The sequence below is a fragment of the Equus quagga genome, chromosome 5 (genome assembly GCF_021613505.1).
Source record: "Equus quagga isolate Etosha38 chromosome 5, UCLA_HA_Equagga_1.0, whole genome shotgun sequence".
Classification (NCBI taxonomy): domain Eukaryota; kingdom Metazoa; phylum Chordata; class Mammalia; order Perissodactyla; family Equidae; genus Equus; species Equus quagga.
Window position 1 is genome coordinate 421,926 of NC_060271.1, and position 22,120 is coordinate 444,045.

At 36.9% G+C, this 22,120-nt stretch overlaps 1 protein-coding gene across 2 annotated transcripts in view; it reads right to left on the minus strand.

Moving 5' to 3' along the window:
- Positions 1-22,120, minus strand: part of HOOK1 (hook microtubule tethering protein 1) — a 65,178-nt gene that overhangs the window by 39,881 nt on the left and 3,177 nt on the right. Inside the window, exons 1-8 of one of the 2 annotated variants that reach the window (XM_046660870.1) lie at positions 21,472-21,624; positions 17,988-18,073; positions 12,464-12,536; positions 9,710-9,760; positions 8,381-8,513; positions 5,651-5,718; positions 4,411-4,473; positions 3,402-3,485 (exon numbers count right to left, since the gene is read on the minus strand). In XM_046660870.1, coding sequence (XP_046516826.1) covers positions 3,402-3,485; positions 4,411-4,473; positions 5,651-5,718; positions 8,381-8,513; positions 9,710-9,760; positions 12,464-12,536; positions 17,988-18,010 — 495 coding nt within the window. In that variant the 5' untranslated portion in view covers positions 18,011-18,073; positions 21,472-21,624. Of the gene's footprint in view, positions 1-3,401; positions 3,486-4,410; positions 4,474-5,650; positions 5,719-8,380; positions 8,514-9,709; positions 9,761-12,463; positions 12,537-17,987; positions 18,074-21,471; positions 21,625-22,120 lie in introns of those variants that run through there. The other variant, XM_046660869.1, reaches the window with a different exon arrangement.

The window sequence follows — 22,120 nt, forward strand, 5'->3', positions numbered from 1 at the left end:
AGCAATGGCCGAGAGGGGCAGCAGACAGCCCTTGGTTAGCAGCCCGTAACTTCCCCGAGGGCCCCAACACCCTTGCCTGGAACAGAACTAGCAGACCACATCAGAGTTTCTCAAACTTCACATGAAAATCTCCTGAGGAGTTTTTTATCTTTCTTTTTGTAAAGTGCATATAATCAGGCCGTCCTCCTGACTTGCTGAATCGGCAATTCACTTGTTCCAGTATTCATAACCATACTTTGCAAAGAACTAACACAGTTTTGTATTTAAATGAATTCAGGCTTCACCACCAGATCTTTCACCACAGAATCTCCATTCTTGCATTTTGTACTTTGATTAAAACATGTTTGCTAGCTGGACTGTGTCAACAAGTTGTTTCTCTCAAGAACTCAAGTGTTTGCATGGAGCTCTTCCTCTGGCTTCACTGCTGTCCCCTCCCGCAGCACAGTGTGGACCTTGCTCCTCTGTATTCTGGCACTGAACTTGTTGGGGAGCCTGATTTTCTTGTCCTTGTGTGTGATTTACCTTTTCTACCTGAATGACTGAGTTGTTGTTTTTTCTTTAATTTTCAAGTTCAACAGCTTAACTAGAATAAGGCGTGTTGTTAAACATTATTCACTGGTCTGGGTCTATATCTGCAATCTCCTTTGAACCTGCACTGTATTTCCTACAACCTCGTCTATTTTACTAATGTGTTCTTATGACATTGTTACATCACATGAAGCAAAAGTTATTTTCTAAGTTTGGCTATTGTCTTTTACATGCTCTTCTCTATTTCTGTTTTTAATCTGTAATGTTCCCACAGATGTCATGCTTTTCACCTACTTCATGCTTTGTTGGCAGTCAAGATACCTATTTGTTCCGAGGTAGTGTTGATGACTTCTTGGCGACCCTCTCCACTATACCCAGGACCTGTATATTTTCCCCTCTAGGCTATGGTTGGGACTGTTTTCTCTCCACGCTGCTCTATGTAGCCTTGCGAATGGCCAGGCAAAGGTGGGGGGCAGCTGATGCAGTGGACCATCTTTTTACAACACCTGGGCTAGCCTTGACTTCTGAGATTTAAGTATCCTCAGCCAGGGTGGTGAGAAGCATATCCCACTCCAATGAAGGACGTCCTCTGGGCATGAGACTGTTTCCCTAATTCAGTGTGCAGCCCTATAGCCTTTGCTTCTGTTAGAAGGAGTCAGCCTTAGTTTCTTAGCTGTCATTTCTACTTCTCTCCAGTCCAAAGAAAGAAAAGGAAGGAATCAAAGGGTGAATTTCCTTCTGATTGGTAGACTGCAGTGAGACGGCTCAAGGTTTCTGTAGATTCCCCTTCATGGGCTGGGGATCAGGGAAGAATAACAGTGCCTGCTGTATAGCACCTCTGTCAGTGTCATCCGCCTGCTTCTTTCCCTGATTACCTGCTTTTTCTTGTTTACCTGCCCTTGGTGAATTTCCTTATAGCTTATTTTTCTTTTTTGGTTCATTTGGTTAGGTATTAAAAAAGAATCCTTCCCAAATGTTAAAATCACCCCCAAGTTATATATGATTAAAAGTAAACATTTTTCAAAACAATTTTCCTTATACAGTTGGGATACGTGTCATATACACCTGCGTGGATTTCACACTGTTAAATTAATAAGTACTTTTTGTTCTGATTATATGCAGTAATCATTCATTTCATGTGTGCAGCAGATAGTTTAGAGCTGACTCTATTTTAATATCAGAATGAAAAGGCCAAAACATGGGATGGCTAAACTTTTCAGCTAAAATCAGATCATCAGATACTCTTTATTATGTGTTAGAAACACTCAAATCTTTTAACACAGAATTGTGTGTCCTTTTTAAGAATTTCTAGAAAACTGTACAGAGATCCTACATCAGACCAATAATACCCAGATCATTCAATCCTCTCTTCCTTACAGGAGGTAATCTGGAGGGTAGATACGATCTTATTTGAAAGTGATCCATCTCAGATGCTTTGCATGCGTGTTACAATGTGTGAGACGAGTGTGGTTAGGAAAGACGGAAGGAGAACAGGTGGAATTTCCCTAGTTTTGAGACACTGCCTTTGTTCAAACACAGAGGGCTGATTTCTAAAGATGAAGTTAGAAGACCCGGATTCTAGTGCTGCCACTGCCCTACGCAGCTGAGTCACCCTGACCAAGTCATTTCTCTTTTCCTTATTTGCAAACCCTGGAGGGTTAGAAATATTACCCAGCCCTATCATTCTAGATATTTATTTCATCAAGCAAGGATAATGCTACCATAACCCTTGTTCCCTGTCCTCATACTTTTCAAAGTCAACTATTTACGTAGCTCATCATTTGAACAAAAAATGCAATTTACACACAGCATATTAGGATGGTACATTTAGCATTCTGTGTAATTTTCCAAGATCTTCACATCTGCATTTTCATGTAACAGTCATAACAACAATATATGCAATCACATACATAATGGTTCTGTGCCAGGCCCTGCTCTAAGTGATTTAGGTACATTAACTCATTTCATCCTCATAATCACTCACTCTGGGAGATACAGACTATTATCACATCATTTCTCAAAAGAGAAAATTCAAGTACAGAGAAGTTAAGTAATTTGCCTGAGAGTATATGACCAGCTAATAACGTGGCCAGGTTCTGAATACAAGTAGCCTGGTTTGACAATCTACCCCTTTAACCATTAATTATTGTCCCTCATGCCACGTTTATTTTGTTAACACGTATGTGCATATGAACACAAGAACTATATACGCGTGTTGATCACATGCAGATGTTAGCAAAACAAACTTGGCACTGGCATTTATTGGGAGTCAAGCACTTCTAAGTCCTTCCATAAATGACCTCACTTGATAGTCATACCCTATGAAGAAGATACTGTGAGTGGCCCCCCCTTTTTTTGAGGAAGATTAGCCTTGAACTAACATCTGCCCTCAATCCTTTTTGTTGAGGAAGATTGGCCCTGAGCTAACATCCACACCCATCTTCCTCCATTTTATATGTGGGACACCTGCCACAGCATGGCTTGACAAGCAGTGCGCAGGTCCACACCCAGGATCTGAACCAGCAACCCCCAGGCCGCTGAAGCGGAGGGCTCAAACTTAACCGCTGTGCCACCAGGCTGGCCCTGATTCCCGCTTTTGACAAAAGAAAAAACTAAGGCCTCATATAAATAGTTGAAATTCTACAATTAGAATGATCTTCTCAAAGAAGTAGTTAAGCCAACAATTTTTAACTCTAAGAGAAAAATAATTATGAAATTCATGCTTGAATATTCAAGCCTAAAATGAATCCTTTTAAAGGTCCCGCCATGAAACGAAACCCAACCTCAGAAACACTTTGCCAATTAATTAATTACAATGAAACCCTCGTGAACTTAGAGAGGAAACCTTCTCAGCTCAGCTCTCTTTCCCGCACCTGCATATCCAGTTCTTGGCATCGCTGCCTCAGTTCTTCTTTTTCTGCCAGTGCTTCCTGAAGGTCTTCCAGGGCTCTTTTAAGCTGAAATATAAAATGTCCTAATTCTTAGTAAATCTGTTTTGACACAAACTGAAAAAGATACTTTTATCAGAACATATGTATACAGTATTCTTGGAAATGAATTTTAAATTTACCTATTAACAAATAGGTCTTAATATGTTGTTCTTTGTGAATAATGTTTACACAGTCTCATTAACATATAAGACTAAGTTCCCATAGAAATAAAATTTTATGAAAATCCTCATGAAATATTTAAACAAGAGTAGCAGAGGATGCACTGCTTAAAGTCATCACAGAAAAAAATTACAACACAGCATGCTTAAATTTAAATAAAAATTTTATAGGAAAAATTTTTAATTTGAAATACTTGAGATGACTGGTGACACTCAGGAAAAAGAGATGCACAAAAATGTAACAGGAAAAGCACAGGAGGCAGCTGCTTCTCCTCATGCCCTTTCCCTTCCACCCAGGCGGGGCCACACGCAGGGGAGACTGCCCCTGCCCCACGCAAATCAGTCACGCAATAAAACCAGGGAAACGGTCGAGCTGTTTTTTCAACATCAGGAGAGAGGACACGACTGGGACAAAAATCACAATACCTTATTAGATAAATAAGAACTTCACAGAATTTTTACTATTAAATCTACTATTTAATTGTATAACCATATAGAATGGGCCACACATGTATTACAAATGTCAGAAGGGAAGTTCAATGCCACTCAGCACTGTGAACATAACCATAGAAACTCTGGAGGGCACTACTTGCACTCATGAAGGAATGCATAATAATATTCAATTGAGGTCTTACAGCAGGAAAAAAGGTCTACGTTTCATAGAGGGAAATAATCTTGTATATGCTCGCCTATGTAAGCCATAACATGACAGCAACTGGCAAAGGAACTGTGGGACTGTTTTTAACATTTTCCTCACTTACTGAAATACTCACCTGTTGCTCTAATTCTCCAAGAGCATCATTTGTAGGAGAGCTCAGTATTTCTTTACTCATCAACTAGGAAATTAAAATGGTAAAATTAAAATTAAGCACTATAAAGTGATGTTCGTGCAATAAAAATATGTTTATTTGAAACGGCAGTAAAATGCTCATATTTAGTTTTTCCTTGTCTTAATTTGATGATCCTTAGAATATTATTCCAATAAAAATTTTTTAGAGGTTTAAGCTAAATAACACAATGTTCAAGCATGATATTAGTGAGGATGTTATAAGTAAAGTGTCCTTGAAACATGTAGATATTTAAAATACTTGTGTACTGAAAACTTACAATCCAAGTTCTAAAAGATGAATTACTAAATAAAACTGAATACATTAAATAATAAAAAATGATTCATCCATAAAATAAATTAACATTTTAAAAATATGAGTGCTATGGTAAAATTCCTAACTTGAGAAGTCATTTTAAAAGCAGGAGCTATTATTATGTGAAAGAAAAGATCCTGGAAAACAACTTTTTGCCTATGAAAGGCAGATTCATTTTTGGGCAGCGATGCTTTGGATTCAAACCAACAATGCAAATGCGGAGGATGGCGACTTCTCAAGGCCCGTGTGATGTCTCCCTCCAAGTCATGCCCCTTCTAACTCTGTCTGTCCTCCTGATGCCTGCTCTGCTTCCCCTCAGGTCTCCTCTGCATGGCACTTCAGCTCAGCCAGGCAGGCTGATTTCAAGACTTGACACGCACCATACGGTTTTTGAATCTTTATGGTTCAGCAATGATAACTAGTCTGGCTTGAACCCAGTTTAGCTGGCTCCAAACCCTAAGTATCACCAAAATTGCTCACAGCTCTAACATTCTGAAAATGAACATGAGAGAGAGACACATACATACTTTAAAATTTGAGGACTGACTGCCCTAACTGGCAAGAAAAAGAGAAGAAACAAAAATGCCCATCTGGGCCGAGGTTGTTTATCCTGCTTAGATGAAGTTATTTGAAGGAACGTGACAATGTTTATCTTTTAAAATGCAAAGGTACTAAAATTGGGCTTGAAGTCTTTTTAAGGTAATCTGGAAAAAAAAAAAGAAAAGGGGAGACAATAACTAAAGATAAGCAAGCTGGCGGCAAAGGGCAAGTTTGCACAAACGGAAATATACACATCCATAAAATTTATCTGAAAAGCTTTACATCACGTGGTTTAGGATTTCCATGCCTATGTGAGCATGGCATAACCTACCTCCTGAATAGCAGTCATGACCACATGCTGAACAGACTCTTCCAGTGTCATTATATTTTGAATATGTTCTGTGATTTAAAAAAAAAACAGATCTGAAAAAATACTCTTTACCCACAGTACTTCAGCCATTCAATTAATAGTATAAAAAATTCATTTACCACACATAATTTTTTATGCAAGTAGATTATTTTTCCACAAGAAATACGTCCACTGAAAACAAATATACAGAATTGAAAATAGTTATGTAAATATTTTATTTTAAAGAAGAAAACCTCTCATTTTCTCATGAGGAAGAGAAAGACAAGAAATTGCAATTAATCTTAAAACAATTACGACAATTTCTTCCCTCTTGTTAAATATTCAGTGTAATGGGATGAATTCACACGTATTAAATGAACTCCCAAAATCTTAAGCCCAGAAGTTTCATTTTATCACCTACATTTCGGGAAGTTCATTTCAGGAAAGCTTTCAAAGAAGAACTCCCACAACTTCCTGAAAACACCTGTTCAACATTCACCAGGCTTCATCTCAAGGAGAGCCTTATGCCTGACCACAAACACACATGCAGTAAGTTAAGCTGCTTCTGTCTCAGTCAGAAATGAGGAACCACGACACCTTTATTTGCAGATTTAAATTCACGTCAACTACATGTTCTCCAGCTAAAACTATTTTCCCAAAATTTGAAGGACTTATTATTTTCTAAAAGTTGTATTGTTCTAATGATTCTTCTGGAAAACATCTAGAAGTTCTCTAATCTTTCTTTTATTTGTCAAGCCAAGAACTGGACAGATTCTGGTAGGCACCTACCACTACTAAGTGCTATGGGGTGGGGGAGGGGAAGACAACTAGAGAATGCACAGGCAATAGAATGCTTTCCTGTAACACAAGTTTTTAGATACCAGAGTGTTTCAGGTCTGCTGAAACCTTCATAACAATGATCTCTTTCCCCACCAAGATGAGCAGGGTACTGTAATCAACCAGTTAATTCCTGCAACACTGAGCTACAGCAACACCTCGGAATCATTTTGAAAGTCAACCCTCACCGCAAAGCATTAAAGGCGTGAAAGTTGTTTATATTCCGCAGCTGTTTTGGCTTTAAATTTTAATTAAATTACTAAAAGCTGCTCTTCATTTATCTGCTCCCTCCTAAAAGTCGGGAACCTAGACTCATACCTCCAAAAATAAGTCCAATTAGATAATCCTGATTTTTTAAATAATGAAAATAAAACTATTTCTTTATATTTACTACCTGCTGAACTTTTATTTATGTATCCAGGAATTAAATTTCCTTTAAAAAATCTGAGGACAAAATTGCTAAGTAATGCTTAGAACTAAATCATGAAAATACTACATATTATACCAAAAATTTGCAGGAGGCAACAAAATCATAACTTAACAGAAATTATGGCTTAAAATGTCACTTACAGCTTAGAATAGAAAAAACTGATTAATTCACAACAGAAGTGGTGAGATAAAAGATAAAAACAGACATTAAATAATACAAACAAAATAGAATCAAAGCCAAAAGTTGGTTCTTTGTGAAAGACAAAACTGACAAATGTGCTAAAATTAATTAAACAAAAAGATACTGAAAATAATCACTAATTGAAATAGAAACAAAGCAGTAATCAAATAAAAAAGGATCACAATAATAGAAAATTGCTAATTTATAAATGAATTACTATTTACCAATTTGTAATTAGACATTTATAGAAAGTTTAATTTTCCATGAGCAAATCTTCCTTACTTTTATGAAAAACCCAAAATACAGATCTTTCACATTATCTGTGAGAAATAAAAGCCTATGGAAAAGTACTGACTTGCCCTGGAAAAAAGGGGCTAGTTAATGAAAGCAATGGACTAACACCGAAGTCTTCTGATGCCCAATCCCTTTTTTATTGATAAACTACAACTGATTTCATGTATTTTATTTTCCTCCTTCCTGAACTTGTTCTTACTGAAGGTATCCTGTCTCACAGGCTCTCTTCATTACTTGGATAACACTGAACGTGTTTTCTAAGGCCCTGGCTTAAAGCATTTTACCAACTTAAGCACCTAACATTCTCTTATAAAGATGATGCACTAAGGCCAAGTTTGGAGGAATCACGCAAAAAACATCAGTATCAAAAAGCTCACCACCCACACTGATGCAAGCCCCAGGGGAAGCAGAATTTTGGTAGAATTCACTTCATTCTACCAGAAACGCTCTTTTTGTACTCAGCAGGATACGAATCACTGTGTTTGGATATACCAAATTATATACCAATTCCATTTCTATCATCAGACTACTTATCTGCAGGTTACACTGGACAGGCATTCTTCTGAAAACAGAAGAACATCATCTGAAGATGCCTGGATTATAATTTAGTTGCTGCATAGTTGTTTATAAAAATCCGGATCAACCTAAGGTTCTACATCTCACGTTATGTATGGGATGAAGAAGTACAATTTTTACCGAATATCCACTAAGTCCTAAGCACTCCATCCATTGAGTTCAACTAAAATACATTGTATTTAGCTAGTGAATCTGAATCTCAGAACCCAGGTACAACTAGAAGGCTGAAGACGTGCAGCTTTTTAACGGCAGAGCTGCGCTAGAACTCAGATCTCCTGGCTTACCTTTCAGGGCGCTTTCTGCCGACCTGTAATAGGACATTTTTATGCTACTTTCTATAGAAATGGAGGTTGATTCTGAAAGTAGATATCCTCAAATGATTGAAATTCACTTACCTTGCTTCTTTTCACAGTTGACCGCACAGCCTAAAATAAGCTGGAGCAACCTCCCGAGCTCCACAGAATCTGCGCATTCAGTTATCTGGGTTAAATCAGGGATAAGTTCTTCAGAAACCTGTTGCCCCAAAAACTGCAGTATGGAAACAGGAAATTAGATCAGTCATGTACGTAGGCTACAAAGAATTTACTGCATTCAATTATTACAAGGAAAATCCACTATAAATAGGTTCATGAAATGACTCAAATGAATTAACAAATGACAAATCCATAGTTAGTGAAGAAAACCAGTTAGCAAAGTTGGAGCAACCTCCCCAAGCTTTGAGCAACCAACCAAAATCATCGAAAATAGTTTTACACCAAATATTCTATGATCCCACTGTCAGAGAGAGGGATTGTGTAAGAAATCCTTGTCCTAATCTATTATGACAAAACTTGTGTCTTTCCACTAAAAAGTAAACAGATTGATGCTAAGTCAAAGGATAGCCATAGTATTTTGACATATGATCTATTAACAGAAACCACAAAATAAACAGCCACGCTTTTACAAATGAACAAATCTGATGGATTAATCTTTCCTGGCCTTATCTTTTTTTTTTAGCTTATTAAACAGTTTTCTTGGCATTAAAAAAAGCTTCAAAATGAGTTTTAGGTATTAATGAAATGAAAAATTTCAGTCTGAAAGTTACTTGGAAGAAATTAAATTGTAATTGTGTGACAACTTAAAATATTGAAACAAATTCTTTAAAAGCAAAAACCAAACCAAAGCTTCTAAACATTAAGCAATAAACTTTCTTATATCAAATAATCCTAATAGAGAACTTATCATGCTGAATAAGAAAAAAAAATACTACTTGAATAATGCACTATCTAATGTGATTTTAATATTACTTTCATTTTTCACTTTTCCCCCCAATTCACTTGCACAAGCATAATTTCACAGTATATCTTTGCAGCTTTTTACACTGGAAAGAAATGTCAAAATAATGCTTTACATAGAAAATTACTTCAATTTAATTATAAGGTCTACTATATAGTATACCATACAATCAAATCACATAAAGATGAAGGTAATTCTATTTGAGGAAACAATCAATCTAAAGAGTATCAATATAGAAGCAACATTATTTTACAAATCAATGTGTTAACTTTAAGCCTGTTTATGTTCACAAAATTTGAGTGTTCTAAAAATGGCAAAAAACAATAATCTATTCTAATGATGAATTATATTCCAGTAAAATGTTGTAAACAAAAAGCCGCCATTTTTCAGCATCAATATAACTATCACATAGCATTTTGTATTTAAACAAAGTCAGATATTTTTCATACCTCATTGTAATAACTCATAATTCCTTGAAGTACTTTCTTTAAATTACTAGCCTAATGGGGAAAGAGAATAAGAATTAAATTATTTATATTAATAATACAAGAAAACATACGCCAAGGTGAAAGACGACAAAAACTCCCCCCTGATAAAAATGACAACATAAACAATTAGAATTCTACAAATACATCATAATTTTTAAACATCAAAGCTTTACTCAGACTTTGAGTAAAATAAAAAAATGTCTTCATGCTTACAGTTTAACCAGAGTGACTCTATTTAAAGTGAGTCACAATGAATTCAAGTACCAATTAAAGATTTAGCTATGAACATGTCCACCTTCAGTCATGAGTGAGTAACAGGATCCAGACTACTCTCCTGCCACAAACTAGAAAACAGGAAAAAATACAAGGAACAACTGTTTTCACGTTTTAGCAAACAGGCAAAATAGAACGCTAATTTCTCAGAGAAGGGAAAAAAAGATGAGCCCTACTCTAGTCCAGGATTTCTCCCTGGATGCAATTTTCATACCACGGCATGGGGGCGGGGGAACTAAACAATGCCTGGTGTTCTCGTTGAGTTGAGGAGATAGACATCAGAAGTTCAGGAAGGTAGAGATACTCAGAACTTGCAGGGCAGACAAATGAAGAGATGAGAGCTATGAGAGAAAGAGCTCCAGAAATCTACACAGTGGTTCCTCTGACTCTGGCTGAACACTAATTTGCATGTGTGTGGGTAAAGCTCAATGAGATTAAACAAAAATAATTTCCAAGGAAGGAACAACCGAAGGAACTATATACTGAAGAATTCCCAAAGATTACACAAGGCCAGAATTGTTGACATTCCCACTAATCAGAGGAGGCTATGTTGTATAGACAAGCATTCCCTAAAGATCCCAAAAAGGTCACAACTTAGTAGTTGGTCTAACCTAGCCCTAGAAGAAAAAATAACTCTCCACCTGCCTCCCTCTCCCAAAACCTTGAAGGATCAACCTGATTCACAAGTACCGCCTGTAAGAACAAAGTCTAACACTCTTTACAGGAATACAAAGCCCAGCACCCAGCAATAAACTTCACACCGTCCAGCATTCAATCAGTCACTACACTTGTGAAGAAGCAGGAAAACGTGGCCATAATGAATAGAAAACTTCGTCAATAGAAACAGGCCCAGAAATGAGAGATGAAAGAATAGAAGATAATAATGTTAAAACTCTTAGTTTAAAATGTTCAAGGATTTAAGTGAAAACAGGAATATATGAAAAGAAATGGAAGATTTAAAAAAAAATAGATTGTCATTGAAAAAAAAGTAAAACCCAACTATTAGGTGTCTACATAAAACACTTTCAATATAAAGACACAGAGAGATTGAAAGAATAGAAAAAGATATACTAAAACAAAAAACAATCATAAAACTGGAGTGGCTACATTAATATCAGACAAATTAGACTCCAGAACAAAGAATATTACCAGGGATAAAGAAAGACATTCCACAATGATAAGTAAATTCATCCATCAAGAAGATATAAAAAAATTAATGTGTATAAACCTACTAACAGAGATTCGAATTACATGATTTAAAATTAACAGAATTGAAAGGAGAAATTGACAAATCCACAATCATCATTAGAGATTTAAGGACTCCTCCCTCCTTAATTGATAGAACAATCAGACAGAAAATCAATAAAGACATAAAAGATGTAAATAGTACTATCAACAAATTTGACATACTCTCTATTTACAGAACTGAAGAATACATGTTTTCAAGCGCACATGGCATATTCACCAGGACACTGTATGTTAGGTCATAAAAGAAGTCTCAGTAAATGTAAACGAATTTCTCAATACAGAGTACGTTCTCAAACCAAAAGAGAATTAAATTAGAAATTAATAAATAAAAGAAAGTACCTAGAAAATCCTCAAATATTTAGAATTTGAAATACCTACTTTGAATTTACCCATGGATCAAAGGAAAAATCACAAGAGAAATTACCAAATGTTTTGAACTGAATGAAATAAGAACACAGTATGTCAAAATGTGTCTAACGTGACCAAGGCAATGCTTAATATCAGGAAAAAGGGACCTACAACTGAAGCAAGAAAAAGAAGAGCAGACGTAAGGAGACGAAAGGAAACAACAAAGGTCAGAGAGGAAATCAATAAAATAGAAAACAAAAGATAGTTCTTTGAAAAAACATCAATGAAACAGAAAAACATCAAGCCAGACTTACCAAGAATAAACTATGAAAGACATAAATTACCAATATTAGGAAAGAGAGAGGAAACAGAAACAATTCAACATCCATCAACAGGTGATGGCTGAGCAAATTGTCGTACATCAATGTGATGAAATACTGCCCAGCAAAACAGGAACAACTCCTAGCACAGGCAGCGTGGATGAGTCTCAGAGGCACCGCACTGAGTCAAAGACGCTAGACACACCGAGTACCAAAGAGAACATGATTCCTGATTCCATTTATACGGAGCTCTAGAAAAGAAATCTATAGTGACAGACAGCACATCTGTGGCCACCTGGGGCGATTGACTGGGAAGGGGCATAAGTGCGTGTTTTGGGTTAATGGAAATATTCCGTATCTAATTATGATGGTAGTGACATAAGAACATACACAAGTGTCAAAACTCAAACCATACATAATAAAATGCACCCTTAAGTCAGTAAAAGAAAAAAAGATTTAGTTGAGTTTAGTGCTAATCTTAGAACCACTGACTAGATCAAGTGCTTCTGCCATTCATTCTGCATACCTTTATTCTCCAGTTGTCACCAATATCCTCTTTAATTCGGCTTAACCAAGATTCATTGAACCAAGCTACATCACTGAAACAAGAATAGAAATGGTAAACATTAAAGCATTTTTATTACATGAAAAATGCCAAACTTAATCAATAAAGTTATTTTATATCTTAAAGCCTGTCCTTAATAAGAATAGTGAATATTATGTAATTGAACCCATTCAATTTTTTGTTATTCCTATGGATTTCTTTTGGAATTTCTCATAATAAATTACTTATTAACATCTTCAACAAACATTTACTAAATATGTCATACTAAGGCACCCTGGTAGCAGTTTTTGGCAATTATGAAGGAAGCTGCTGTACACACCCACGTGCAGCTTCCATGTGGATGTAGGTTCTCAACTCATTTGGATCAATTTCTGGGAGCGTCATTGCCAGATGGGATCGTAGGTGTTTAATTTTGTAAGAAACGGCCAAATTGTCTTCCAAAGTGGCACTACCATCTTGTACTCCCACCAGCAATGAATGAGAATTTCTGTTGTTCCACATCCTTGTCGGCATTTGGTATTGTCAGAGTTTTTTGTTTTTTAAATTCTAGCCTCTGTAATAGGTTTGTAGTGGTATCTTTTTGTTTAAATGCGCAGTTCTCTATTGACACGTGATGTTAAGGATCTTTTCACATGCTTATCTGCCATCTGTATATCTTCTTTGATGAGGTTTCTGTTCAGATCTTTTGCCCATTTTGTAATTGGGTTGTTTTGTTGAGTTTTATGAATTCTTTGTATATTTTGGATACAAGTATTTTATTGGATATGTGTCTTGCAAATATTTTCTCCAAGTCTGTAGCTTGACTTTTCATTCTCTTAAAAGTATCTATCACAGAGCAGTTTTTAAATTTAATGAAATTCAATTTAACCAATTTTTTCTTTCACGGATCATTGCTTTTGGTGTTGTATTTAAAAATACTGCTGCATCCAGAGTCACCTACCTTGTCTCCTATATTATCTTCTAGAAGTTTTATGGTTTTGAGTTTTACATTTAGACGTACAGTTCATTCTGAGTTAACTTTTGTGTAAGGTGTAAGGTCGGTGTCTAGATTTATGTTTTTTTCCCATGCGGATGTCCACGGAGAACACTGACTACTATACCACTCTTCCAACTGACTCTAAAAAAAGAACCTTCACATACGATTCTATAATTCTACAATCACACTGTAATTCCCCTTAGAAAATGGATCTAGAGATAGCCTCTTCTAGTTTCTCCTCCCTTTGTCTTACATTCATCCTGGTCTTCCTTTCCATTTCAAACCAACTACAGCCTTATGTCTTAGTCTGCTTAGGCTGCTGTAACAAAATACAGACTGGGTGGCTCAAACAACAGAAATGTCTTTCTCACAGTTCTGGAGGCTGGGAAACCCAACATCAAGACGCTGGCTGGGCTGGTTCATTCTGAGGACTCTTCTCTTGGCTTGCAGGTTGCTCCATCTTGCTGTGTGCTCACAAGATCTCTTCTTTGTATGTGTGTAAAGATTGAGCTCTCTGATGTCTCTTTTTATAAGGAGTCTAATCCTATTGGATCAGGGCCCCACTCTTAAGCCTCATTTAACCTTCCTTGCTCACTTAGAGGCCCCATCTCCAACACACTGGGGTTCAGGGCTTCACCACATGAATTTCAAAGGGATACAAACATTCAGCCCATAATACCCTAACTGAGAAATGCTATCTAACTTCTCCACAAAAATATATCTCCTGGTTTCTTTCTTACAAACAAATTCATCCTTCTCAAACAAGTATAACAGTAGTCAATCTTGCCCGCTGTTAAACTTGACATCCAACCTCAGAACTCTATTGACATATCTTTTACTTTCTTGCACTGCCACATCTGCATGCCTTTGCTAGACTCTTGGCCCCCAAAATTAGCTCCTTTTCTTATATTTTCCAGAACTTCAGTGAAACTCAAGGGACACCAAATAAGAATGGGACATGAGACTAAGGAAACAAAATATGATCCAATTGTTTTCTAATAAAACTAAGTAGGAATGACTACATGACTATTTTTTAATTCCACTATGGCATTTGTCTTCAACAACATTAACAAGTAAACACAGGTAGTACTTAATGCAACTCATTACTATGTACAACATAGTTGTGTCGCTTCAATGGACACTCTGACACTATTCTTGAATTTTCAAGAATATCTTGAATAATCGAAAGGCCTTTTGTGCTTAACTCATCAAACTGTGATCTGTATTTTGGACATGCACATCTGGCCTTTCATTTATTAAGACCCCAAAGTACAAATCTATCCAGAGGGGTTCCAGACACCAGATTTCAATGATTACAGCTGACTGGGAGGACGAGCTTCAGAGTCAAGTCACCTGACACACATCCCGGCTCTGCTGTGTACTCATTACTTGATTTTACGAAAGTCATTTCAGCCCTCTAAACCTGTTTCCTCATCCCTAAGTTTTGGATAAGAATAAGGCCTACCTCAGAGAGCAGCAAAAATTAAATGAAATCACATGGATAAGGTCAACAACAACGTCTTATATGCAGTAAATACTCAGATGTTGGCTATTGTGATTTACCATTTTAAATCCTCAAATATCTGCTGAATGAATGAACAAATAAGTGCACGATACTTGAGGTCTCTGAATATTCTATATTCTCTGTCTCATTCTTTTCCCTCTTGTGAAAATGTCTAGTCAAAGACAATAAAAAAGCAGAGTAAGTTCTCTGATGCTTAAAGGGACAGAGCTAAGCATTTCTTTTGGGGGAAGTGACAACACTATTTATAATTGTTGTGGGTTGAATTATGTTCCCTGAAAAGATATGTTCAAGCCTAACCCCTGGTACCCGTGAATGTGACCTTTTTAGAAATAGGGTCTTTGCAGATGTAATTAAGATGAGGTCATCCTAAATTAGGATTGGCTTAATCCAACATGACTGGTGTCCTTCTGAGAGGAGAGGAGACACAGAGATACACAGAGGGAAGACAGCCACATGAACACGGAGACACAGACTGGAGTAATGCTGCCACAAACCGAGAGAGGCCTGGGCTGGCAGAAGCTGGAAGAAGCAGGGATGACCCCTGCCCTAAGGGCTCTGCAGGGAGCACGGCCAGGCAACACCTTGATTTAGGACCTCTAACCTCCAGAATCGGGAGAGAACACATTTTTGTTGTTTTAAGCACCGCGTCTGTAGCACTTTGTTATGGCAACCCCAGGAAACTAATACAGTTGTAGTTATAGTTTTTCCCCATGTGTTTTTTAAATAACAGCAGTTTCTACATACATTTATAAAAGAGACATACATACTATGTATTCAGACTATAAGCTAATCAAGGAATTGTAGAACCCCAGCAATAACTCCATGACTCCCCGTGTCTATGTCAGATAGTTTGGGCACTGATTATTAAGATTTCATTATTTACAAGCATACCTGCCTCAGGTAAATAATGAAAGAATTATTTGTTAAACTTTGCCAATTCCTTAAAAAGCAAAGTTTCCCGTCTCACCTTAACAACTTTGATGTGATTTGATGTGAGTCACAATAGCCACAAGTGTAATACACAGTAAATTGAAACATATATAAAGTGCTTAGAATTGTTCAAAGAAACATGGTAAAGTCTGCCCTTTTAGCAGGAATATGATACAGTGACCCAAGTGGTGGAAAAACGTATGCTACAGGTGCCACCATCTGGATCCAGACTTCTGAAAAGCTGCAAGACTGGAAGCAGTTCAAAAAGAAAAAATTTCAAATGGCCCTTAAATGATAAGGAGGTTTGGACATCTAAGTACATGCAAAAACAGGCAAACAAAACAAAAAAGAGGTTTAGGCTCAATTTTAGGTCACTGTCATTTGTTTTATGAAGAAAGAGAGCTTTCTGATTGGTTGGCTATTTTATTATTCCTGCAGAAAAACTATCAGAAGACAGTAAGATCCAAAAGAGAGACTAAAAAGAAAATCAGAGACAGAGAGCATAAGCAATAACGGGAGAATCCAACAGCTTATGGAAAAATAAGATGGTGGTAAGGGATACAGTTTAACTAAAATTGACCTGACCCGACTCTAAACATCAGGCATGGTGCTAGTTTATAGGAGGGCAAAGAGCCATATGCGCTGTATCATAATAAAAACAGGTCTCTTGTATTGTGGTACAAAACTACTAAAGCCACCGCAATGCGTATAAATGACATCTTAGGATGGCACTGTTGAAGTGAGTGAACACACACCAGCCTGATATCTATACCAACCACAGTGTAGCTGCATCTACACCAGTACCCACAACACACCACAGTGACAGCAGGCAAAGCGTACATTCTAAGAACAAGAAACAACCATGGCTTCCCCAAATCACCAGGAACGGACCATGTTCAGAATACGTGGCTCTGACCAATTAAATCAGTTTGAAACCAATCAGGGTATACATAAATAAAATATTTAAGAAACATTTTTAAGAAAACAGGGGAGGAAGGCATATTTTAGAATAGCTGCCCCCCAAAAATGTTAACATGTTAGGTTTGTCTCGTAAAGTGTTAATATTGAGTTAACCATAAAACATCTATTCAAATTAGATCATTTTAAAGATTCCAAGTAATTAGGATTTTGATATTGCTTTAAGGTGTTTTTCTAAGAGTGGTAAAGAATTTTTGCTAACCATCTACAGAGTTCTCAATGTCAATCACAAGAAAGCTTTACAAAACGACGGCAACAATTAAATAAACTGTCTCTGACTATGAAACAACGTAGCAGACAGAGGATTCCGGTCTCATTGAAGATTATATTATCATGAAAGTAAGATAATACAAAGTCAATGACTATTAATTAATAAATTATGACTACAGAATTGGCCCTGTTTGTCCTACTAAGGGTACAGCTCATATTGTAGACATTATAATCCTAATGCTTGCACCATGTGTGGCAAAAATTAGGAAATAATGGATTTAGGAACTCTTGATATTATATAACTATATTAAAAAGGCCTAACCCAAACAGAATCACTTTAGTTAAGGTTCCCCAGCATTTGTGACTTCAAATTTCATTTATACATCATTTCATTATTGTTAGATTCATACAATTACTATTAATTCAAATACAGATTTTAAAATTTAATGTTTTTTCCAAATCCAGTATGTTTCAATTATCTCTAAAATAATCACCTCCGTGTACTGATACCTTAAAATGACAACAGCATAACTGAAGGAGACATTATGAGCAATTGTAAAATTCATTTAACCTGTTTCTTTCCCAGTTACTGTAACTTGTGAATATGACCAGAACAAGTTCAAAATTAACATCTCTTGAATAGATAAGAATCCTGACTGCTCATTTAATTAAGACGTATCTCTATAAACAGCAAGAAATAATCAGATGATGAACTTATTTTTAGTTCCCTAGCTGCAAGAACGCCTTGGTACCATATGCTTGTCATCACTGAATAGAAGAAAGTTTCAGCAGCCTTTAGGATACAAGTCTAAATTTTCTTTCTCAGTATTGGGTTTACAATTTACTCAGGAAGAGTCTGGACTTACATTTGATGAAGAACTTGTGCCATGGCAACTCCATTAGTCAGCTGTTTGACATCTTGACAAGGGGCAGCAGTATTGAAAGTCTGCAGCTAAAATGACATAAAGCAAATTACTTTACCACCTCTTTATACCTAGAGGGTAGCATTACCTTCCTGCAAAATATACATATATGCTTGAATATTAAAGAGAAAAATAGCTAAAAATTGTCCTGTTTTGTTTAAATTCAGACCTTGCCAAAGAAATGAAACTGTACCAATAAGTTTCTATGGCTGCGTAATATTTTTATAAAAATAAACACTTAACATTTCATAAAATCATGAAAAATTTTACCTAAAAAGTCAAATATATTGATGTCATGTATGAAGTACTTCAGAATTTCTGAAAGCCACATGTAGAACTCTTAAGATAGCAATAGTCTGTCTTTTGTCTATTGTTAGAATAACATCAGAAAAAGAACTTTAAGATAACATTTGCAAGTTAAAATTTCACTCACATGATTCGGTAGGAAAACACAGGCCAGCAGTTCAAGTCTTAACACTAGGTGTCAAGGAGCTCTAAAAGACAGCAGGACCTCTGCCTGCTGCCCAACACCTAGCCTTAGGGCATGAACGGGCCAGCGCCCAACCACCCTGTCAAGCTGTTTCTGTCTAGTTTGGCTTTAGGTATTACTAACTTTTAAAATCTTTATTTGTTAAATATTCATGTACATATTAAAAAGAGAAGTGTAATGGTGGCATCTTTTTCTAATAATCAAATATAAGACAGAAGAATTTTTAAAAAGCAAAGTACAAAAGAAGTAACATGGATCATATACTTTCTAGAAATCTAAGCTCAACCCGTAAGTATCTAAATTAAATAAACTACGATCCTTTTTTCCTACACATATTCATCTCCTTTAATATTCAATTATAATTCCTTAGTTTACCACTTAACTATCTTAATCCAATAAAATTCTCTGCCACCATAATTCACCTTTAGTGGTTCTGTGTATTACGAGATTCTACAAATCTGTCTCCATTATCTAATACAGAATGGAGGAATGACCTTTTGGAGACTGGAGAAACTAAATCTAGCTTCAGTTACTTTCAAAGTGCACAAAGATACCTTGCCACACCCCTACTCTACGTGGAGCAGTGCAGCACAGGATGGAGCTACAAAGGAAAACCACCAGGTTTCTACCTTCAAGTAGCTTCAATCAAGAGTTAAGGAGAAGAGAAAAAGACACAAATCATTTCTAGAGAATTCCATTTCTAGTCTCATGACTGCAGTAGGCACAAAATATTCTGAAATATACAAGAGTCAACTAGTCTAACTGGGGACTGTACTTAGGAAAGACTTAGAGATGATCTCTCTCTCTTTTTTTTTTTTAAGATTTTCTTCTTCCTTTTTCTCCCAAAGCCCCCTGGGTAAAGAGCTGTGTATTTTTAGTTGTGGGTCCTTCTAGTTGTGCCGTGTGGGACGCCACCTCACCATGGCTTGATGAGCGGTGCCACGTCTGCGCTCAAGATTCGAACTGGCGAAACCCTGGGCCGCTGAAGCAGAGCGCGCGAACTTAACCACTTGGCCACAGAGCCAGCCCCACAGAGATGATTTCTGAATGGAAGATCTTGAGTAAAGAAAAGGCCAGGAGGAAGAAGCTTCAGGAAATAGGAACATGATACAAGCACAAATACATGAAAAGAGATGGTATTTCAGACAACGTGCAGCTCAGTATTACTGGATTCCCTGCGCAAGGATGGACAGGGAAGGCCTGATGACCAAGGGGGTTAAAAACAAAGGCAGGGTCAGCACTCTGGAAGGCCACGGCAAGAAGCTTGGACTTACCCTTAACAGTATCATCTGTATTATGGGAAACAGCAGAATAGTTTCTACATCACAAGACGGTTTGAGAATTAAACGAATTAGCAAACATAGTGTACTTAGATCAGTGCCTGGTGTCGGGTACAAGCTCAATAGCTGTTAGCACATTAGCTATGAGTCAGGGTTTCTCAAAGTGTGGGGCCTAAGAACATGTATCAGGATCTCCAAACACATTAAATCAGAACATCCCTAAGGGATTCTTATGCACATCAGTTCTTTAGACTAGTGCTCTGGGTGAGGAAGAAGCACCGCAGAACAGCAAGGCAGAGAGTGGCACTTTAGTGTGCTTTGGACGGCAGCGACAGGGACGCAGGGAGCAGCAGAGAGAGGCTTTAGGCCTGAGTCAGTTAGAAGGCTTGTTAATAATGGTCTCACTCATAAACAGATAGCTTACAGACAATTAGGGTAATGCTGACTGAGAGGACAGAGTAACCTCATGGAATATTTAAAATAAAATAGGAAGGATTTTCCAAGTGGGTTGATGTACAGGGAACAGAAACCCCACAGTTTGGGGCATCTTTAAAAGGAAGATAATCACTATCCAAAGAACTTGAAATCAGCAATTCAAAGAGACTTATGCACCCCTATGTTGATGGCAGCATCATTCACAATAGCCAAGACGTGGAAGCAACCTAAGTTCCCACAGACTGATAAAGATGATATGGTATATATATACAATGGAATACTACTCAGCCATAAAAAATGACAAAAGTGTCCCATTCACAACATGGATAGACCTTGAGGGTATTATGTTAAGTGAAATAAGCCAGATAGAGAAAGACAAATGCTATATGATTCCACTCATATGTGGAAGATAATAAACGAATAGGTAAACAGAACAGATTAGTGGTTCCAAGGGGGAAGGGGGGCAGGGGGTGGGCACTGAAGGTGAAGGGGTGCACCTATAAGATGACTGACAAACAACAATGCACAACTGAAATTTCACAATGTCGTAAACTATCATAAGCTCAATAAACAAAAAAAAGGAAGATAATCATATAGTTTCAGTTAAACTGTGGCTTCCACTTCTCAACCCTTCCTACTTATACTTTACATCAACTTTTTACAAACTGGGTATGATTAGTGATTTAAAAAGGACAATTTCAGAGCACATAATATTAGGCAAAATAGTAAATAAATATGTAAAAGGAGTATATATATATATATTAAGTAGCTGCCTGGTTGCCCACCATGCCCAGATTAAGACCAGTTTCTCCTTCTCACAGCCATGGAAATTGGAGTGTCTTTGGAAGTTCTCAAACTAGTTGCAAAACAAATTACGTAACAGAGAATATAATTTCATTTGGCTAAACTGAAAGGCTTTATAATCAAGAGTGAGTATTTAAAAAGCTAAATGGGAGGAGTGAAGCCAAAGCAGAGGGACAAAAGGAAATGTATTCTTCCACACTACTCTTCACAGACATGAAGAGGCACAAACTTTTCAGCAGGCAACCCAACAAGAACAGACAGGGCTTCCATCACTAAACACAGTGTTCTGGCAAATAACCATCTTATTTTCTTCTTTATTTTTAAATACCGTGAACAACCAGAAATGTGGAAATGCTGTTTCTGAACTGCTTCAATATAAATGTCACAGAAATCAAGGAAGAAAAGGGGTTTTTCACACCTGAGAGCCAAGAAAACCTCAAGCTTGGGTCAACGCTCTTCTCATACTCTCCTCCTCGAGCTGCTCATTTCACAAAGATCACTGTTTTAAGATCTTCATAAGAATGATTCAGCCTTTAATGTTTCTTGTTAATTTGGGCATATATTTGGTATTAGTCTTTCTTCACCTGTGTGCCAAAGTCAAAGAATGCAAGAAACAAAGGAACCATTAAAAACAATCTTGTCCAATCTCTGATTTTATTGGTGAAAGTAAAGTCCAAAGATTTTCCATTTCCTCCAAATGTCACAGAGCCAAGAAGAAGAGTTACATTTATCTTCATGGCAAATACTTCAAACTCTCATACTCCCTCCACCACGGATGCCCAATTTTATCCATCAGTCCTAAATTTTTTGCTAAGTAGCAGTACAACATTTCTAAAAATTATTTTAAGATGAGTTCCAAATCATAAAATATAACCTTTTAAAGACTGCCAAAAGGGCAGCTCTTCACCTAACCAACTTTTTCTCATGACTTCTCACCTCCATACTTTGGCATCATCATAACTTTTACATCTTATCTGTCCTACTACTTCCCCTCAACACGTCACATTACTTAGCATGGCAGGGAGCACATTAAGAGACATATCATGACAAACGAGCCTCCCACTATC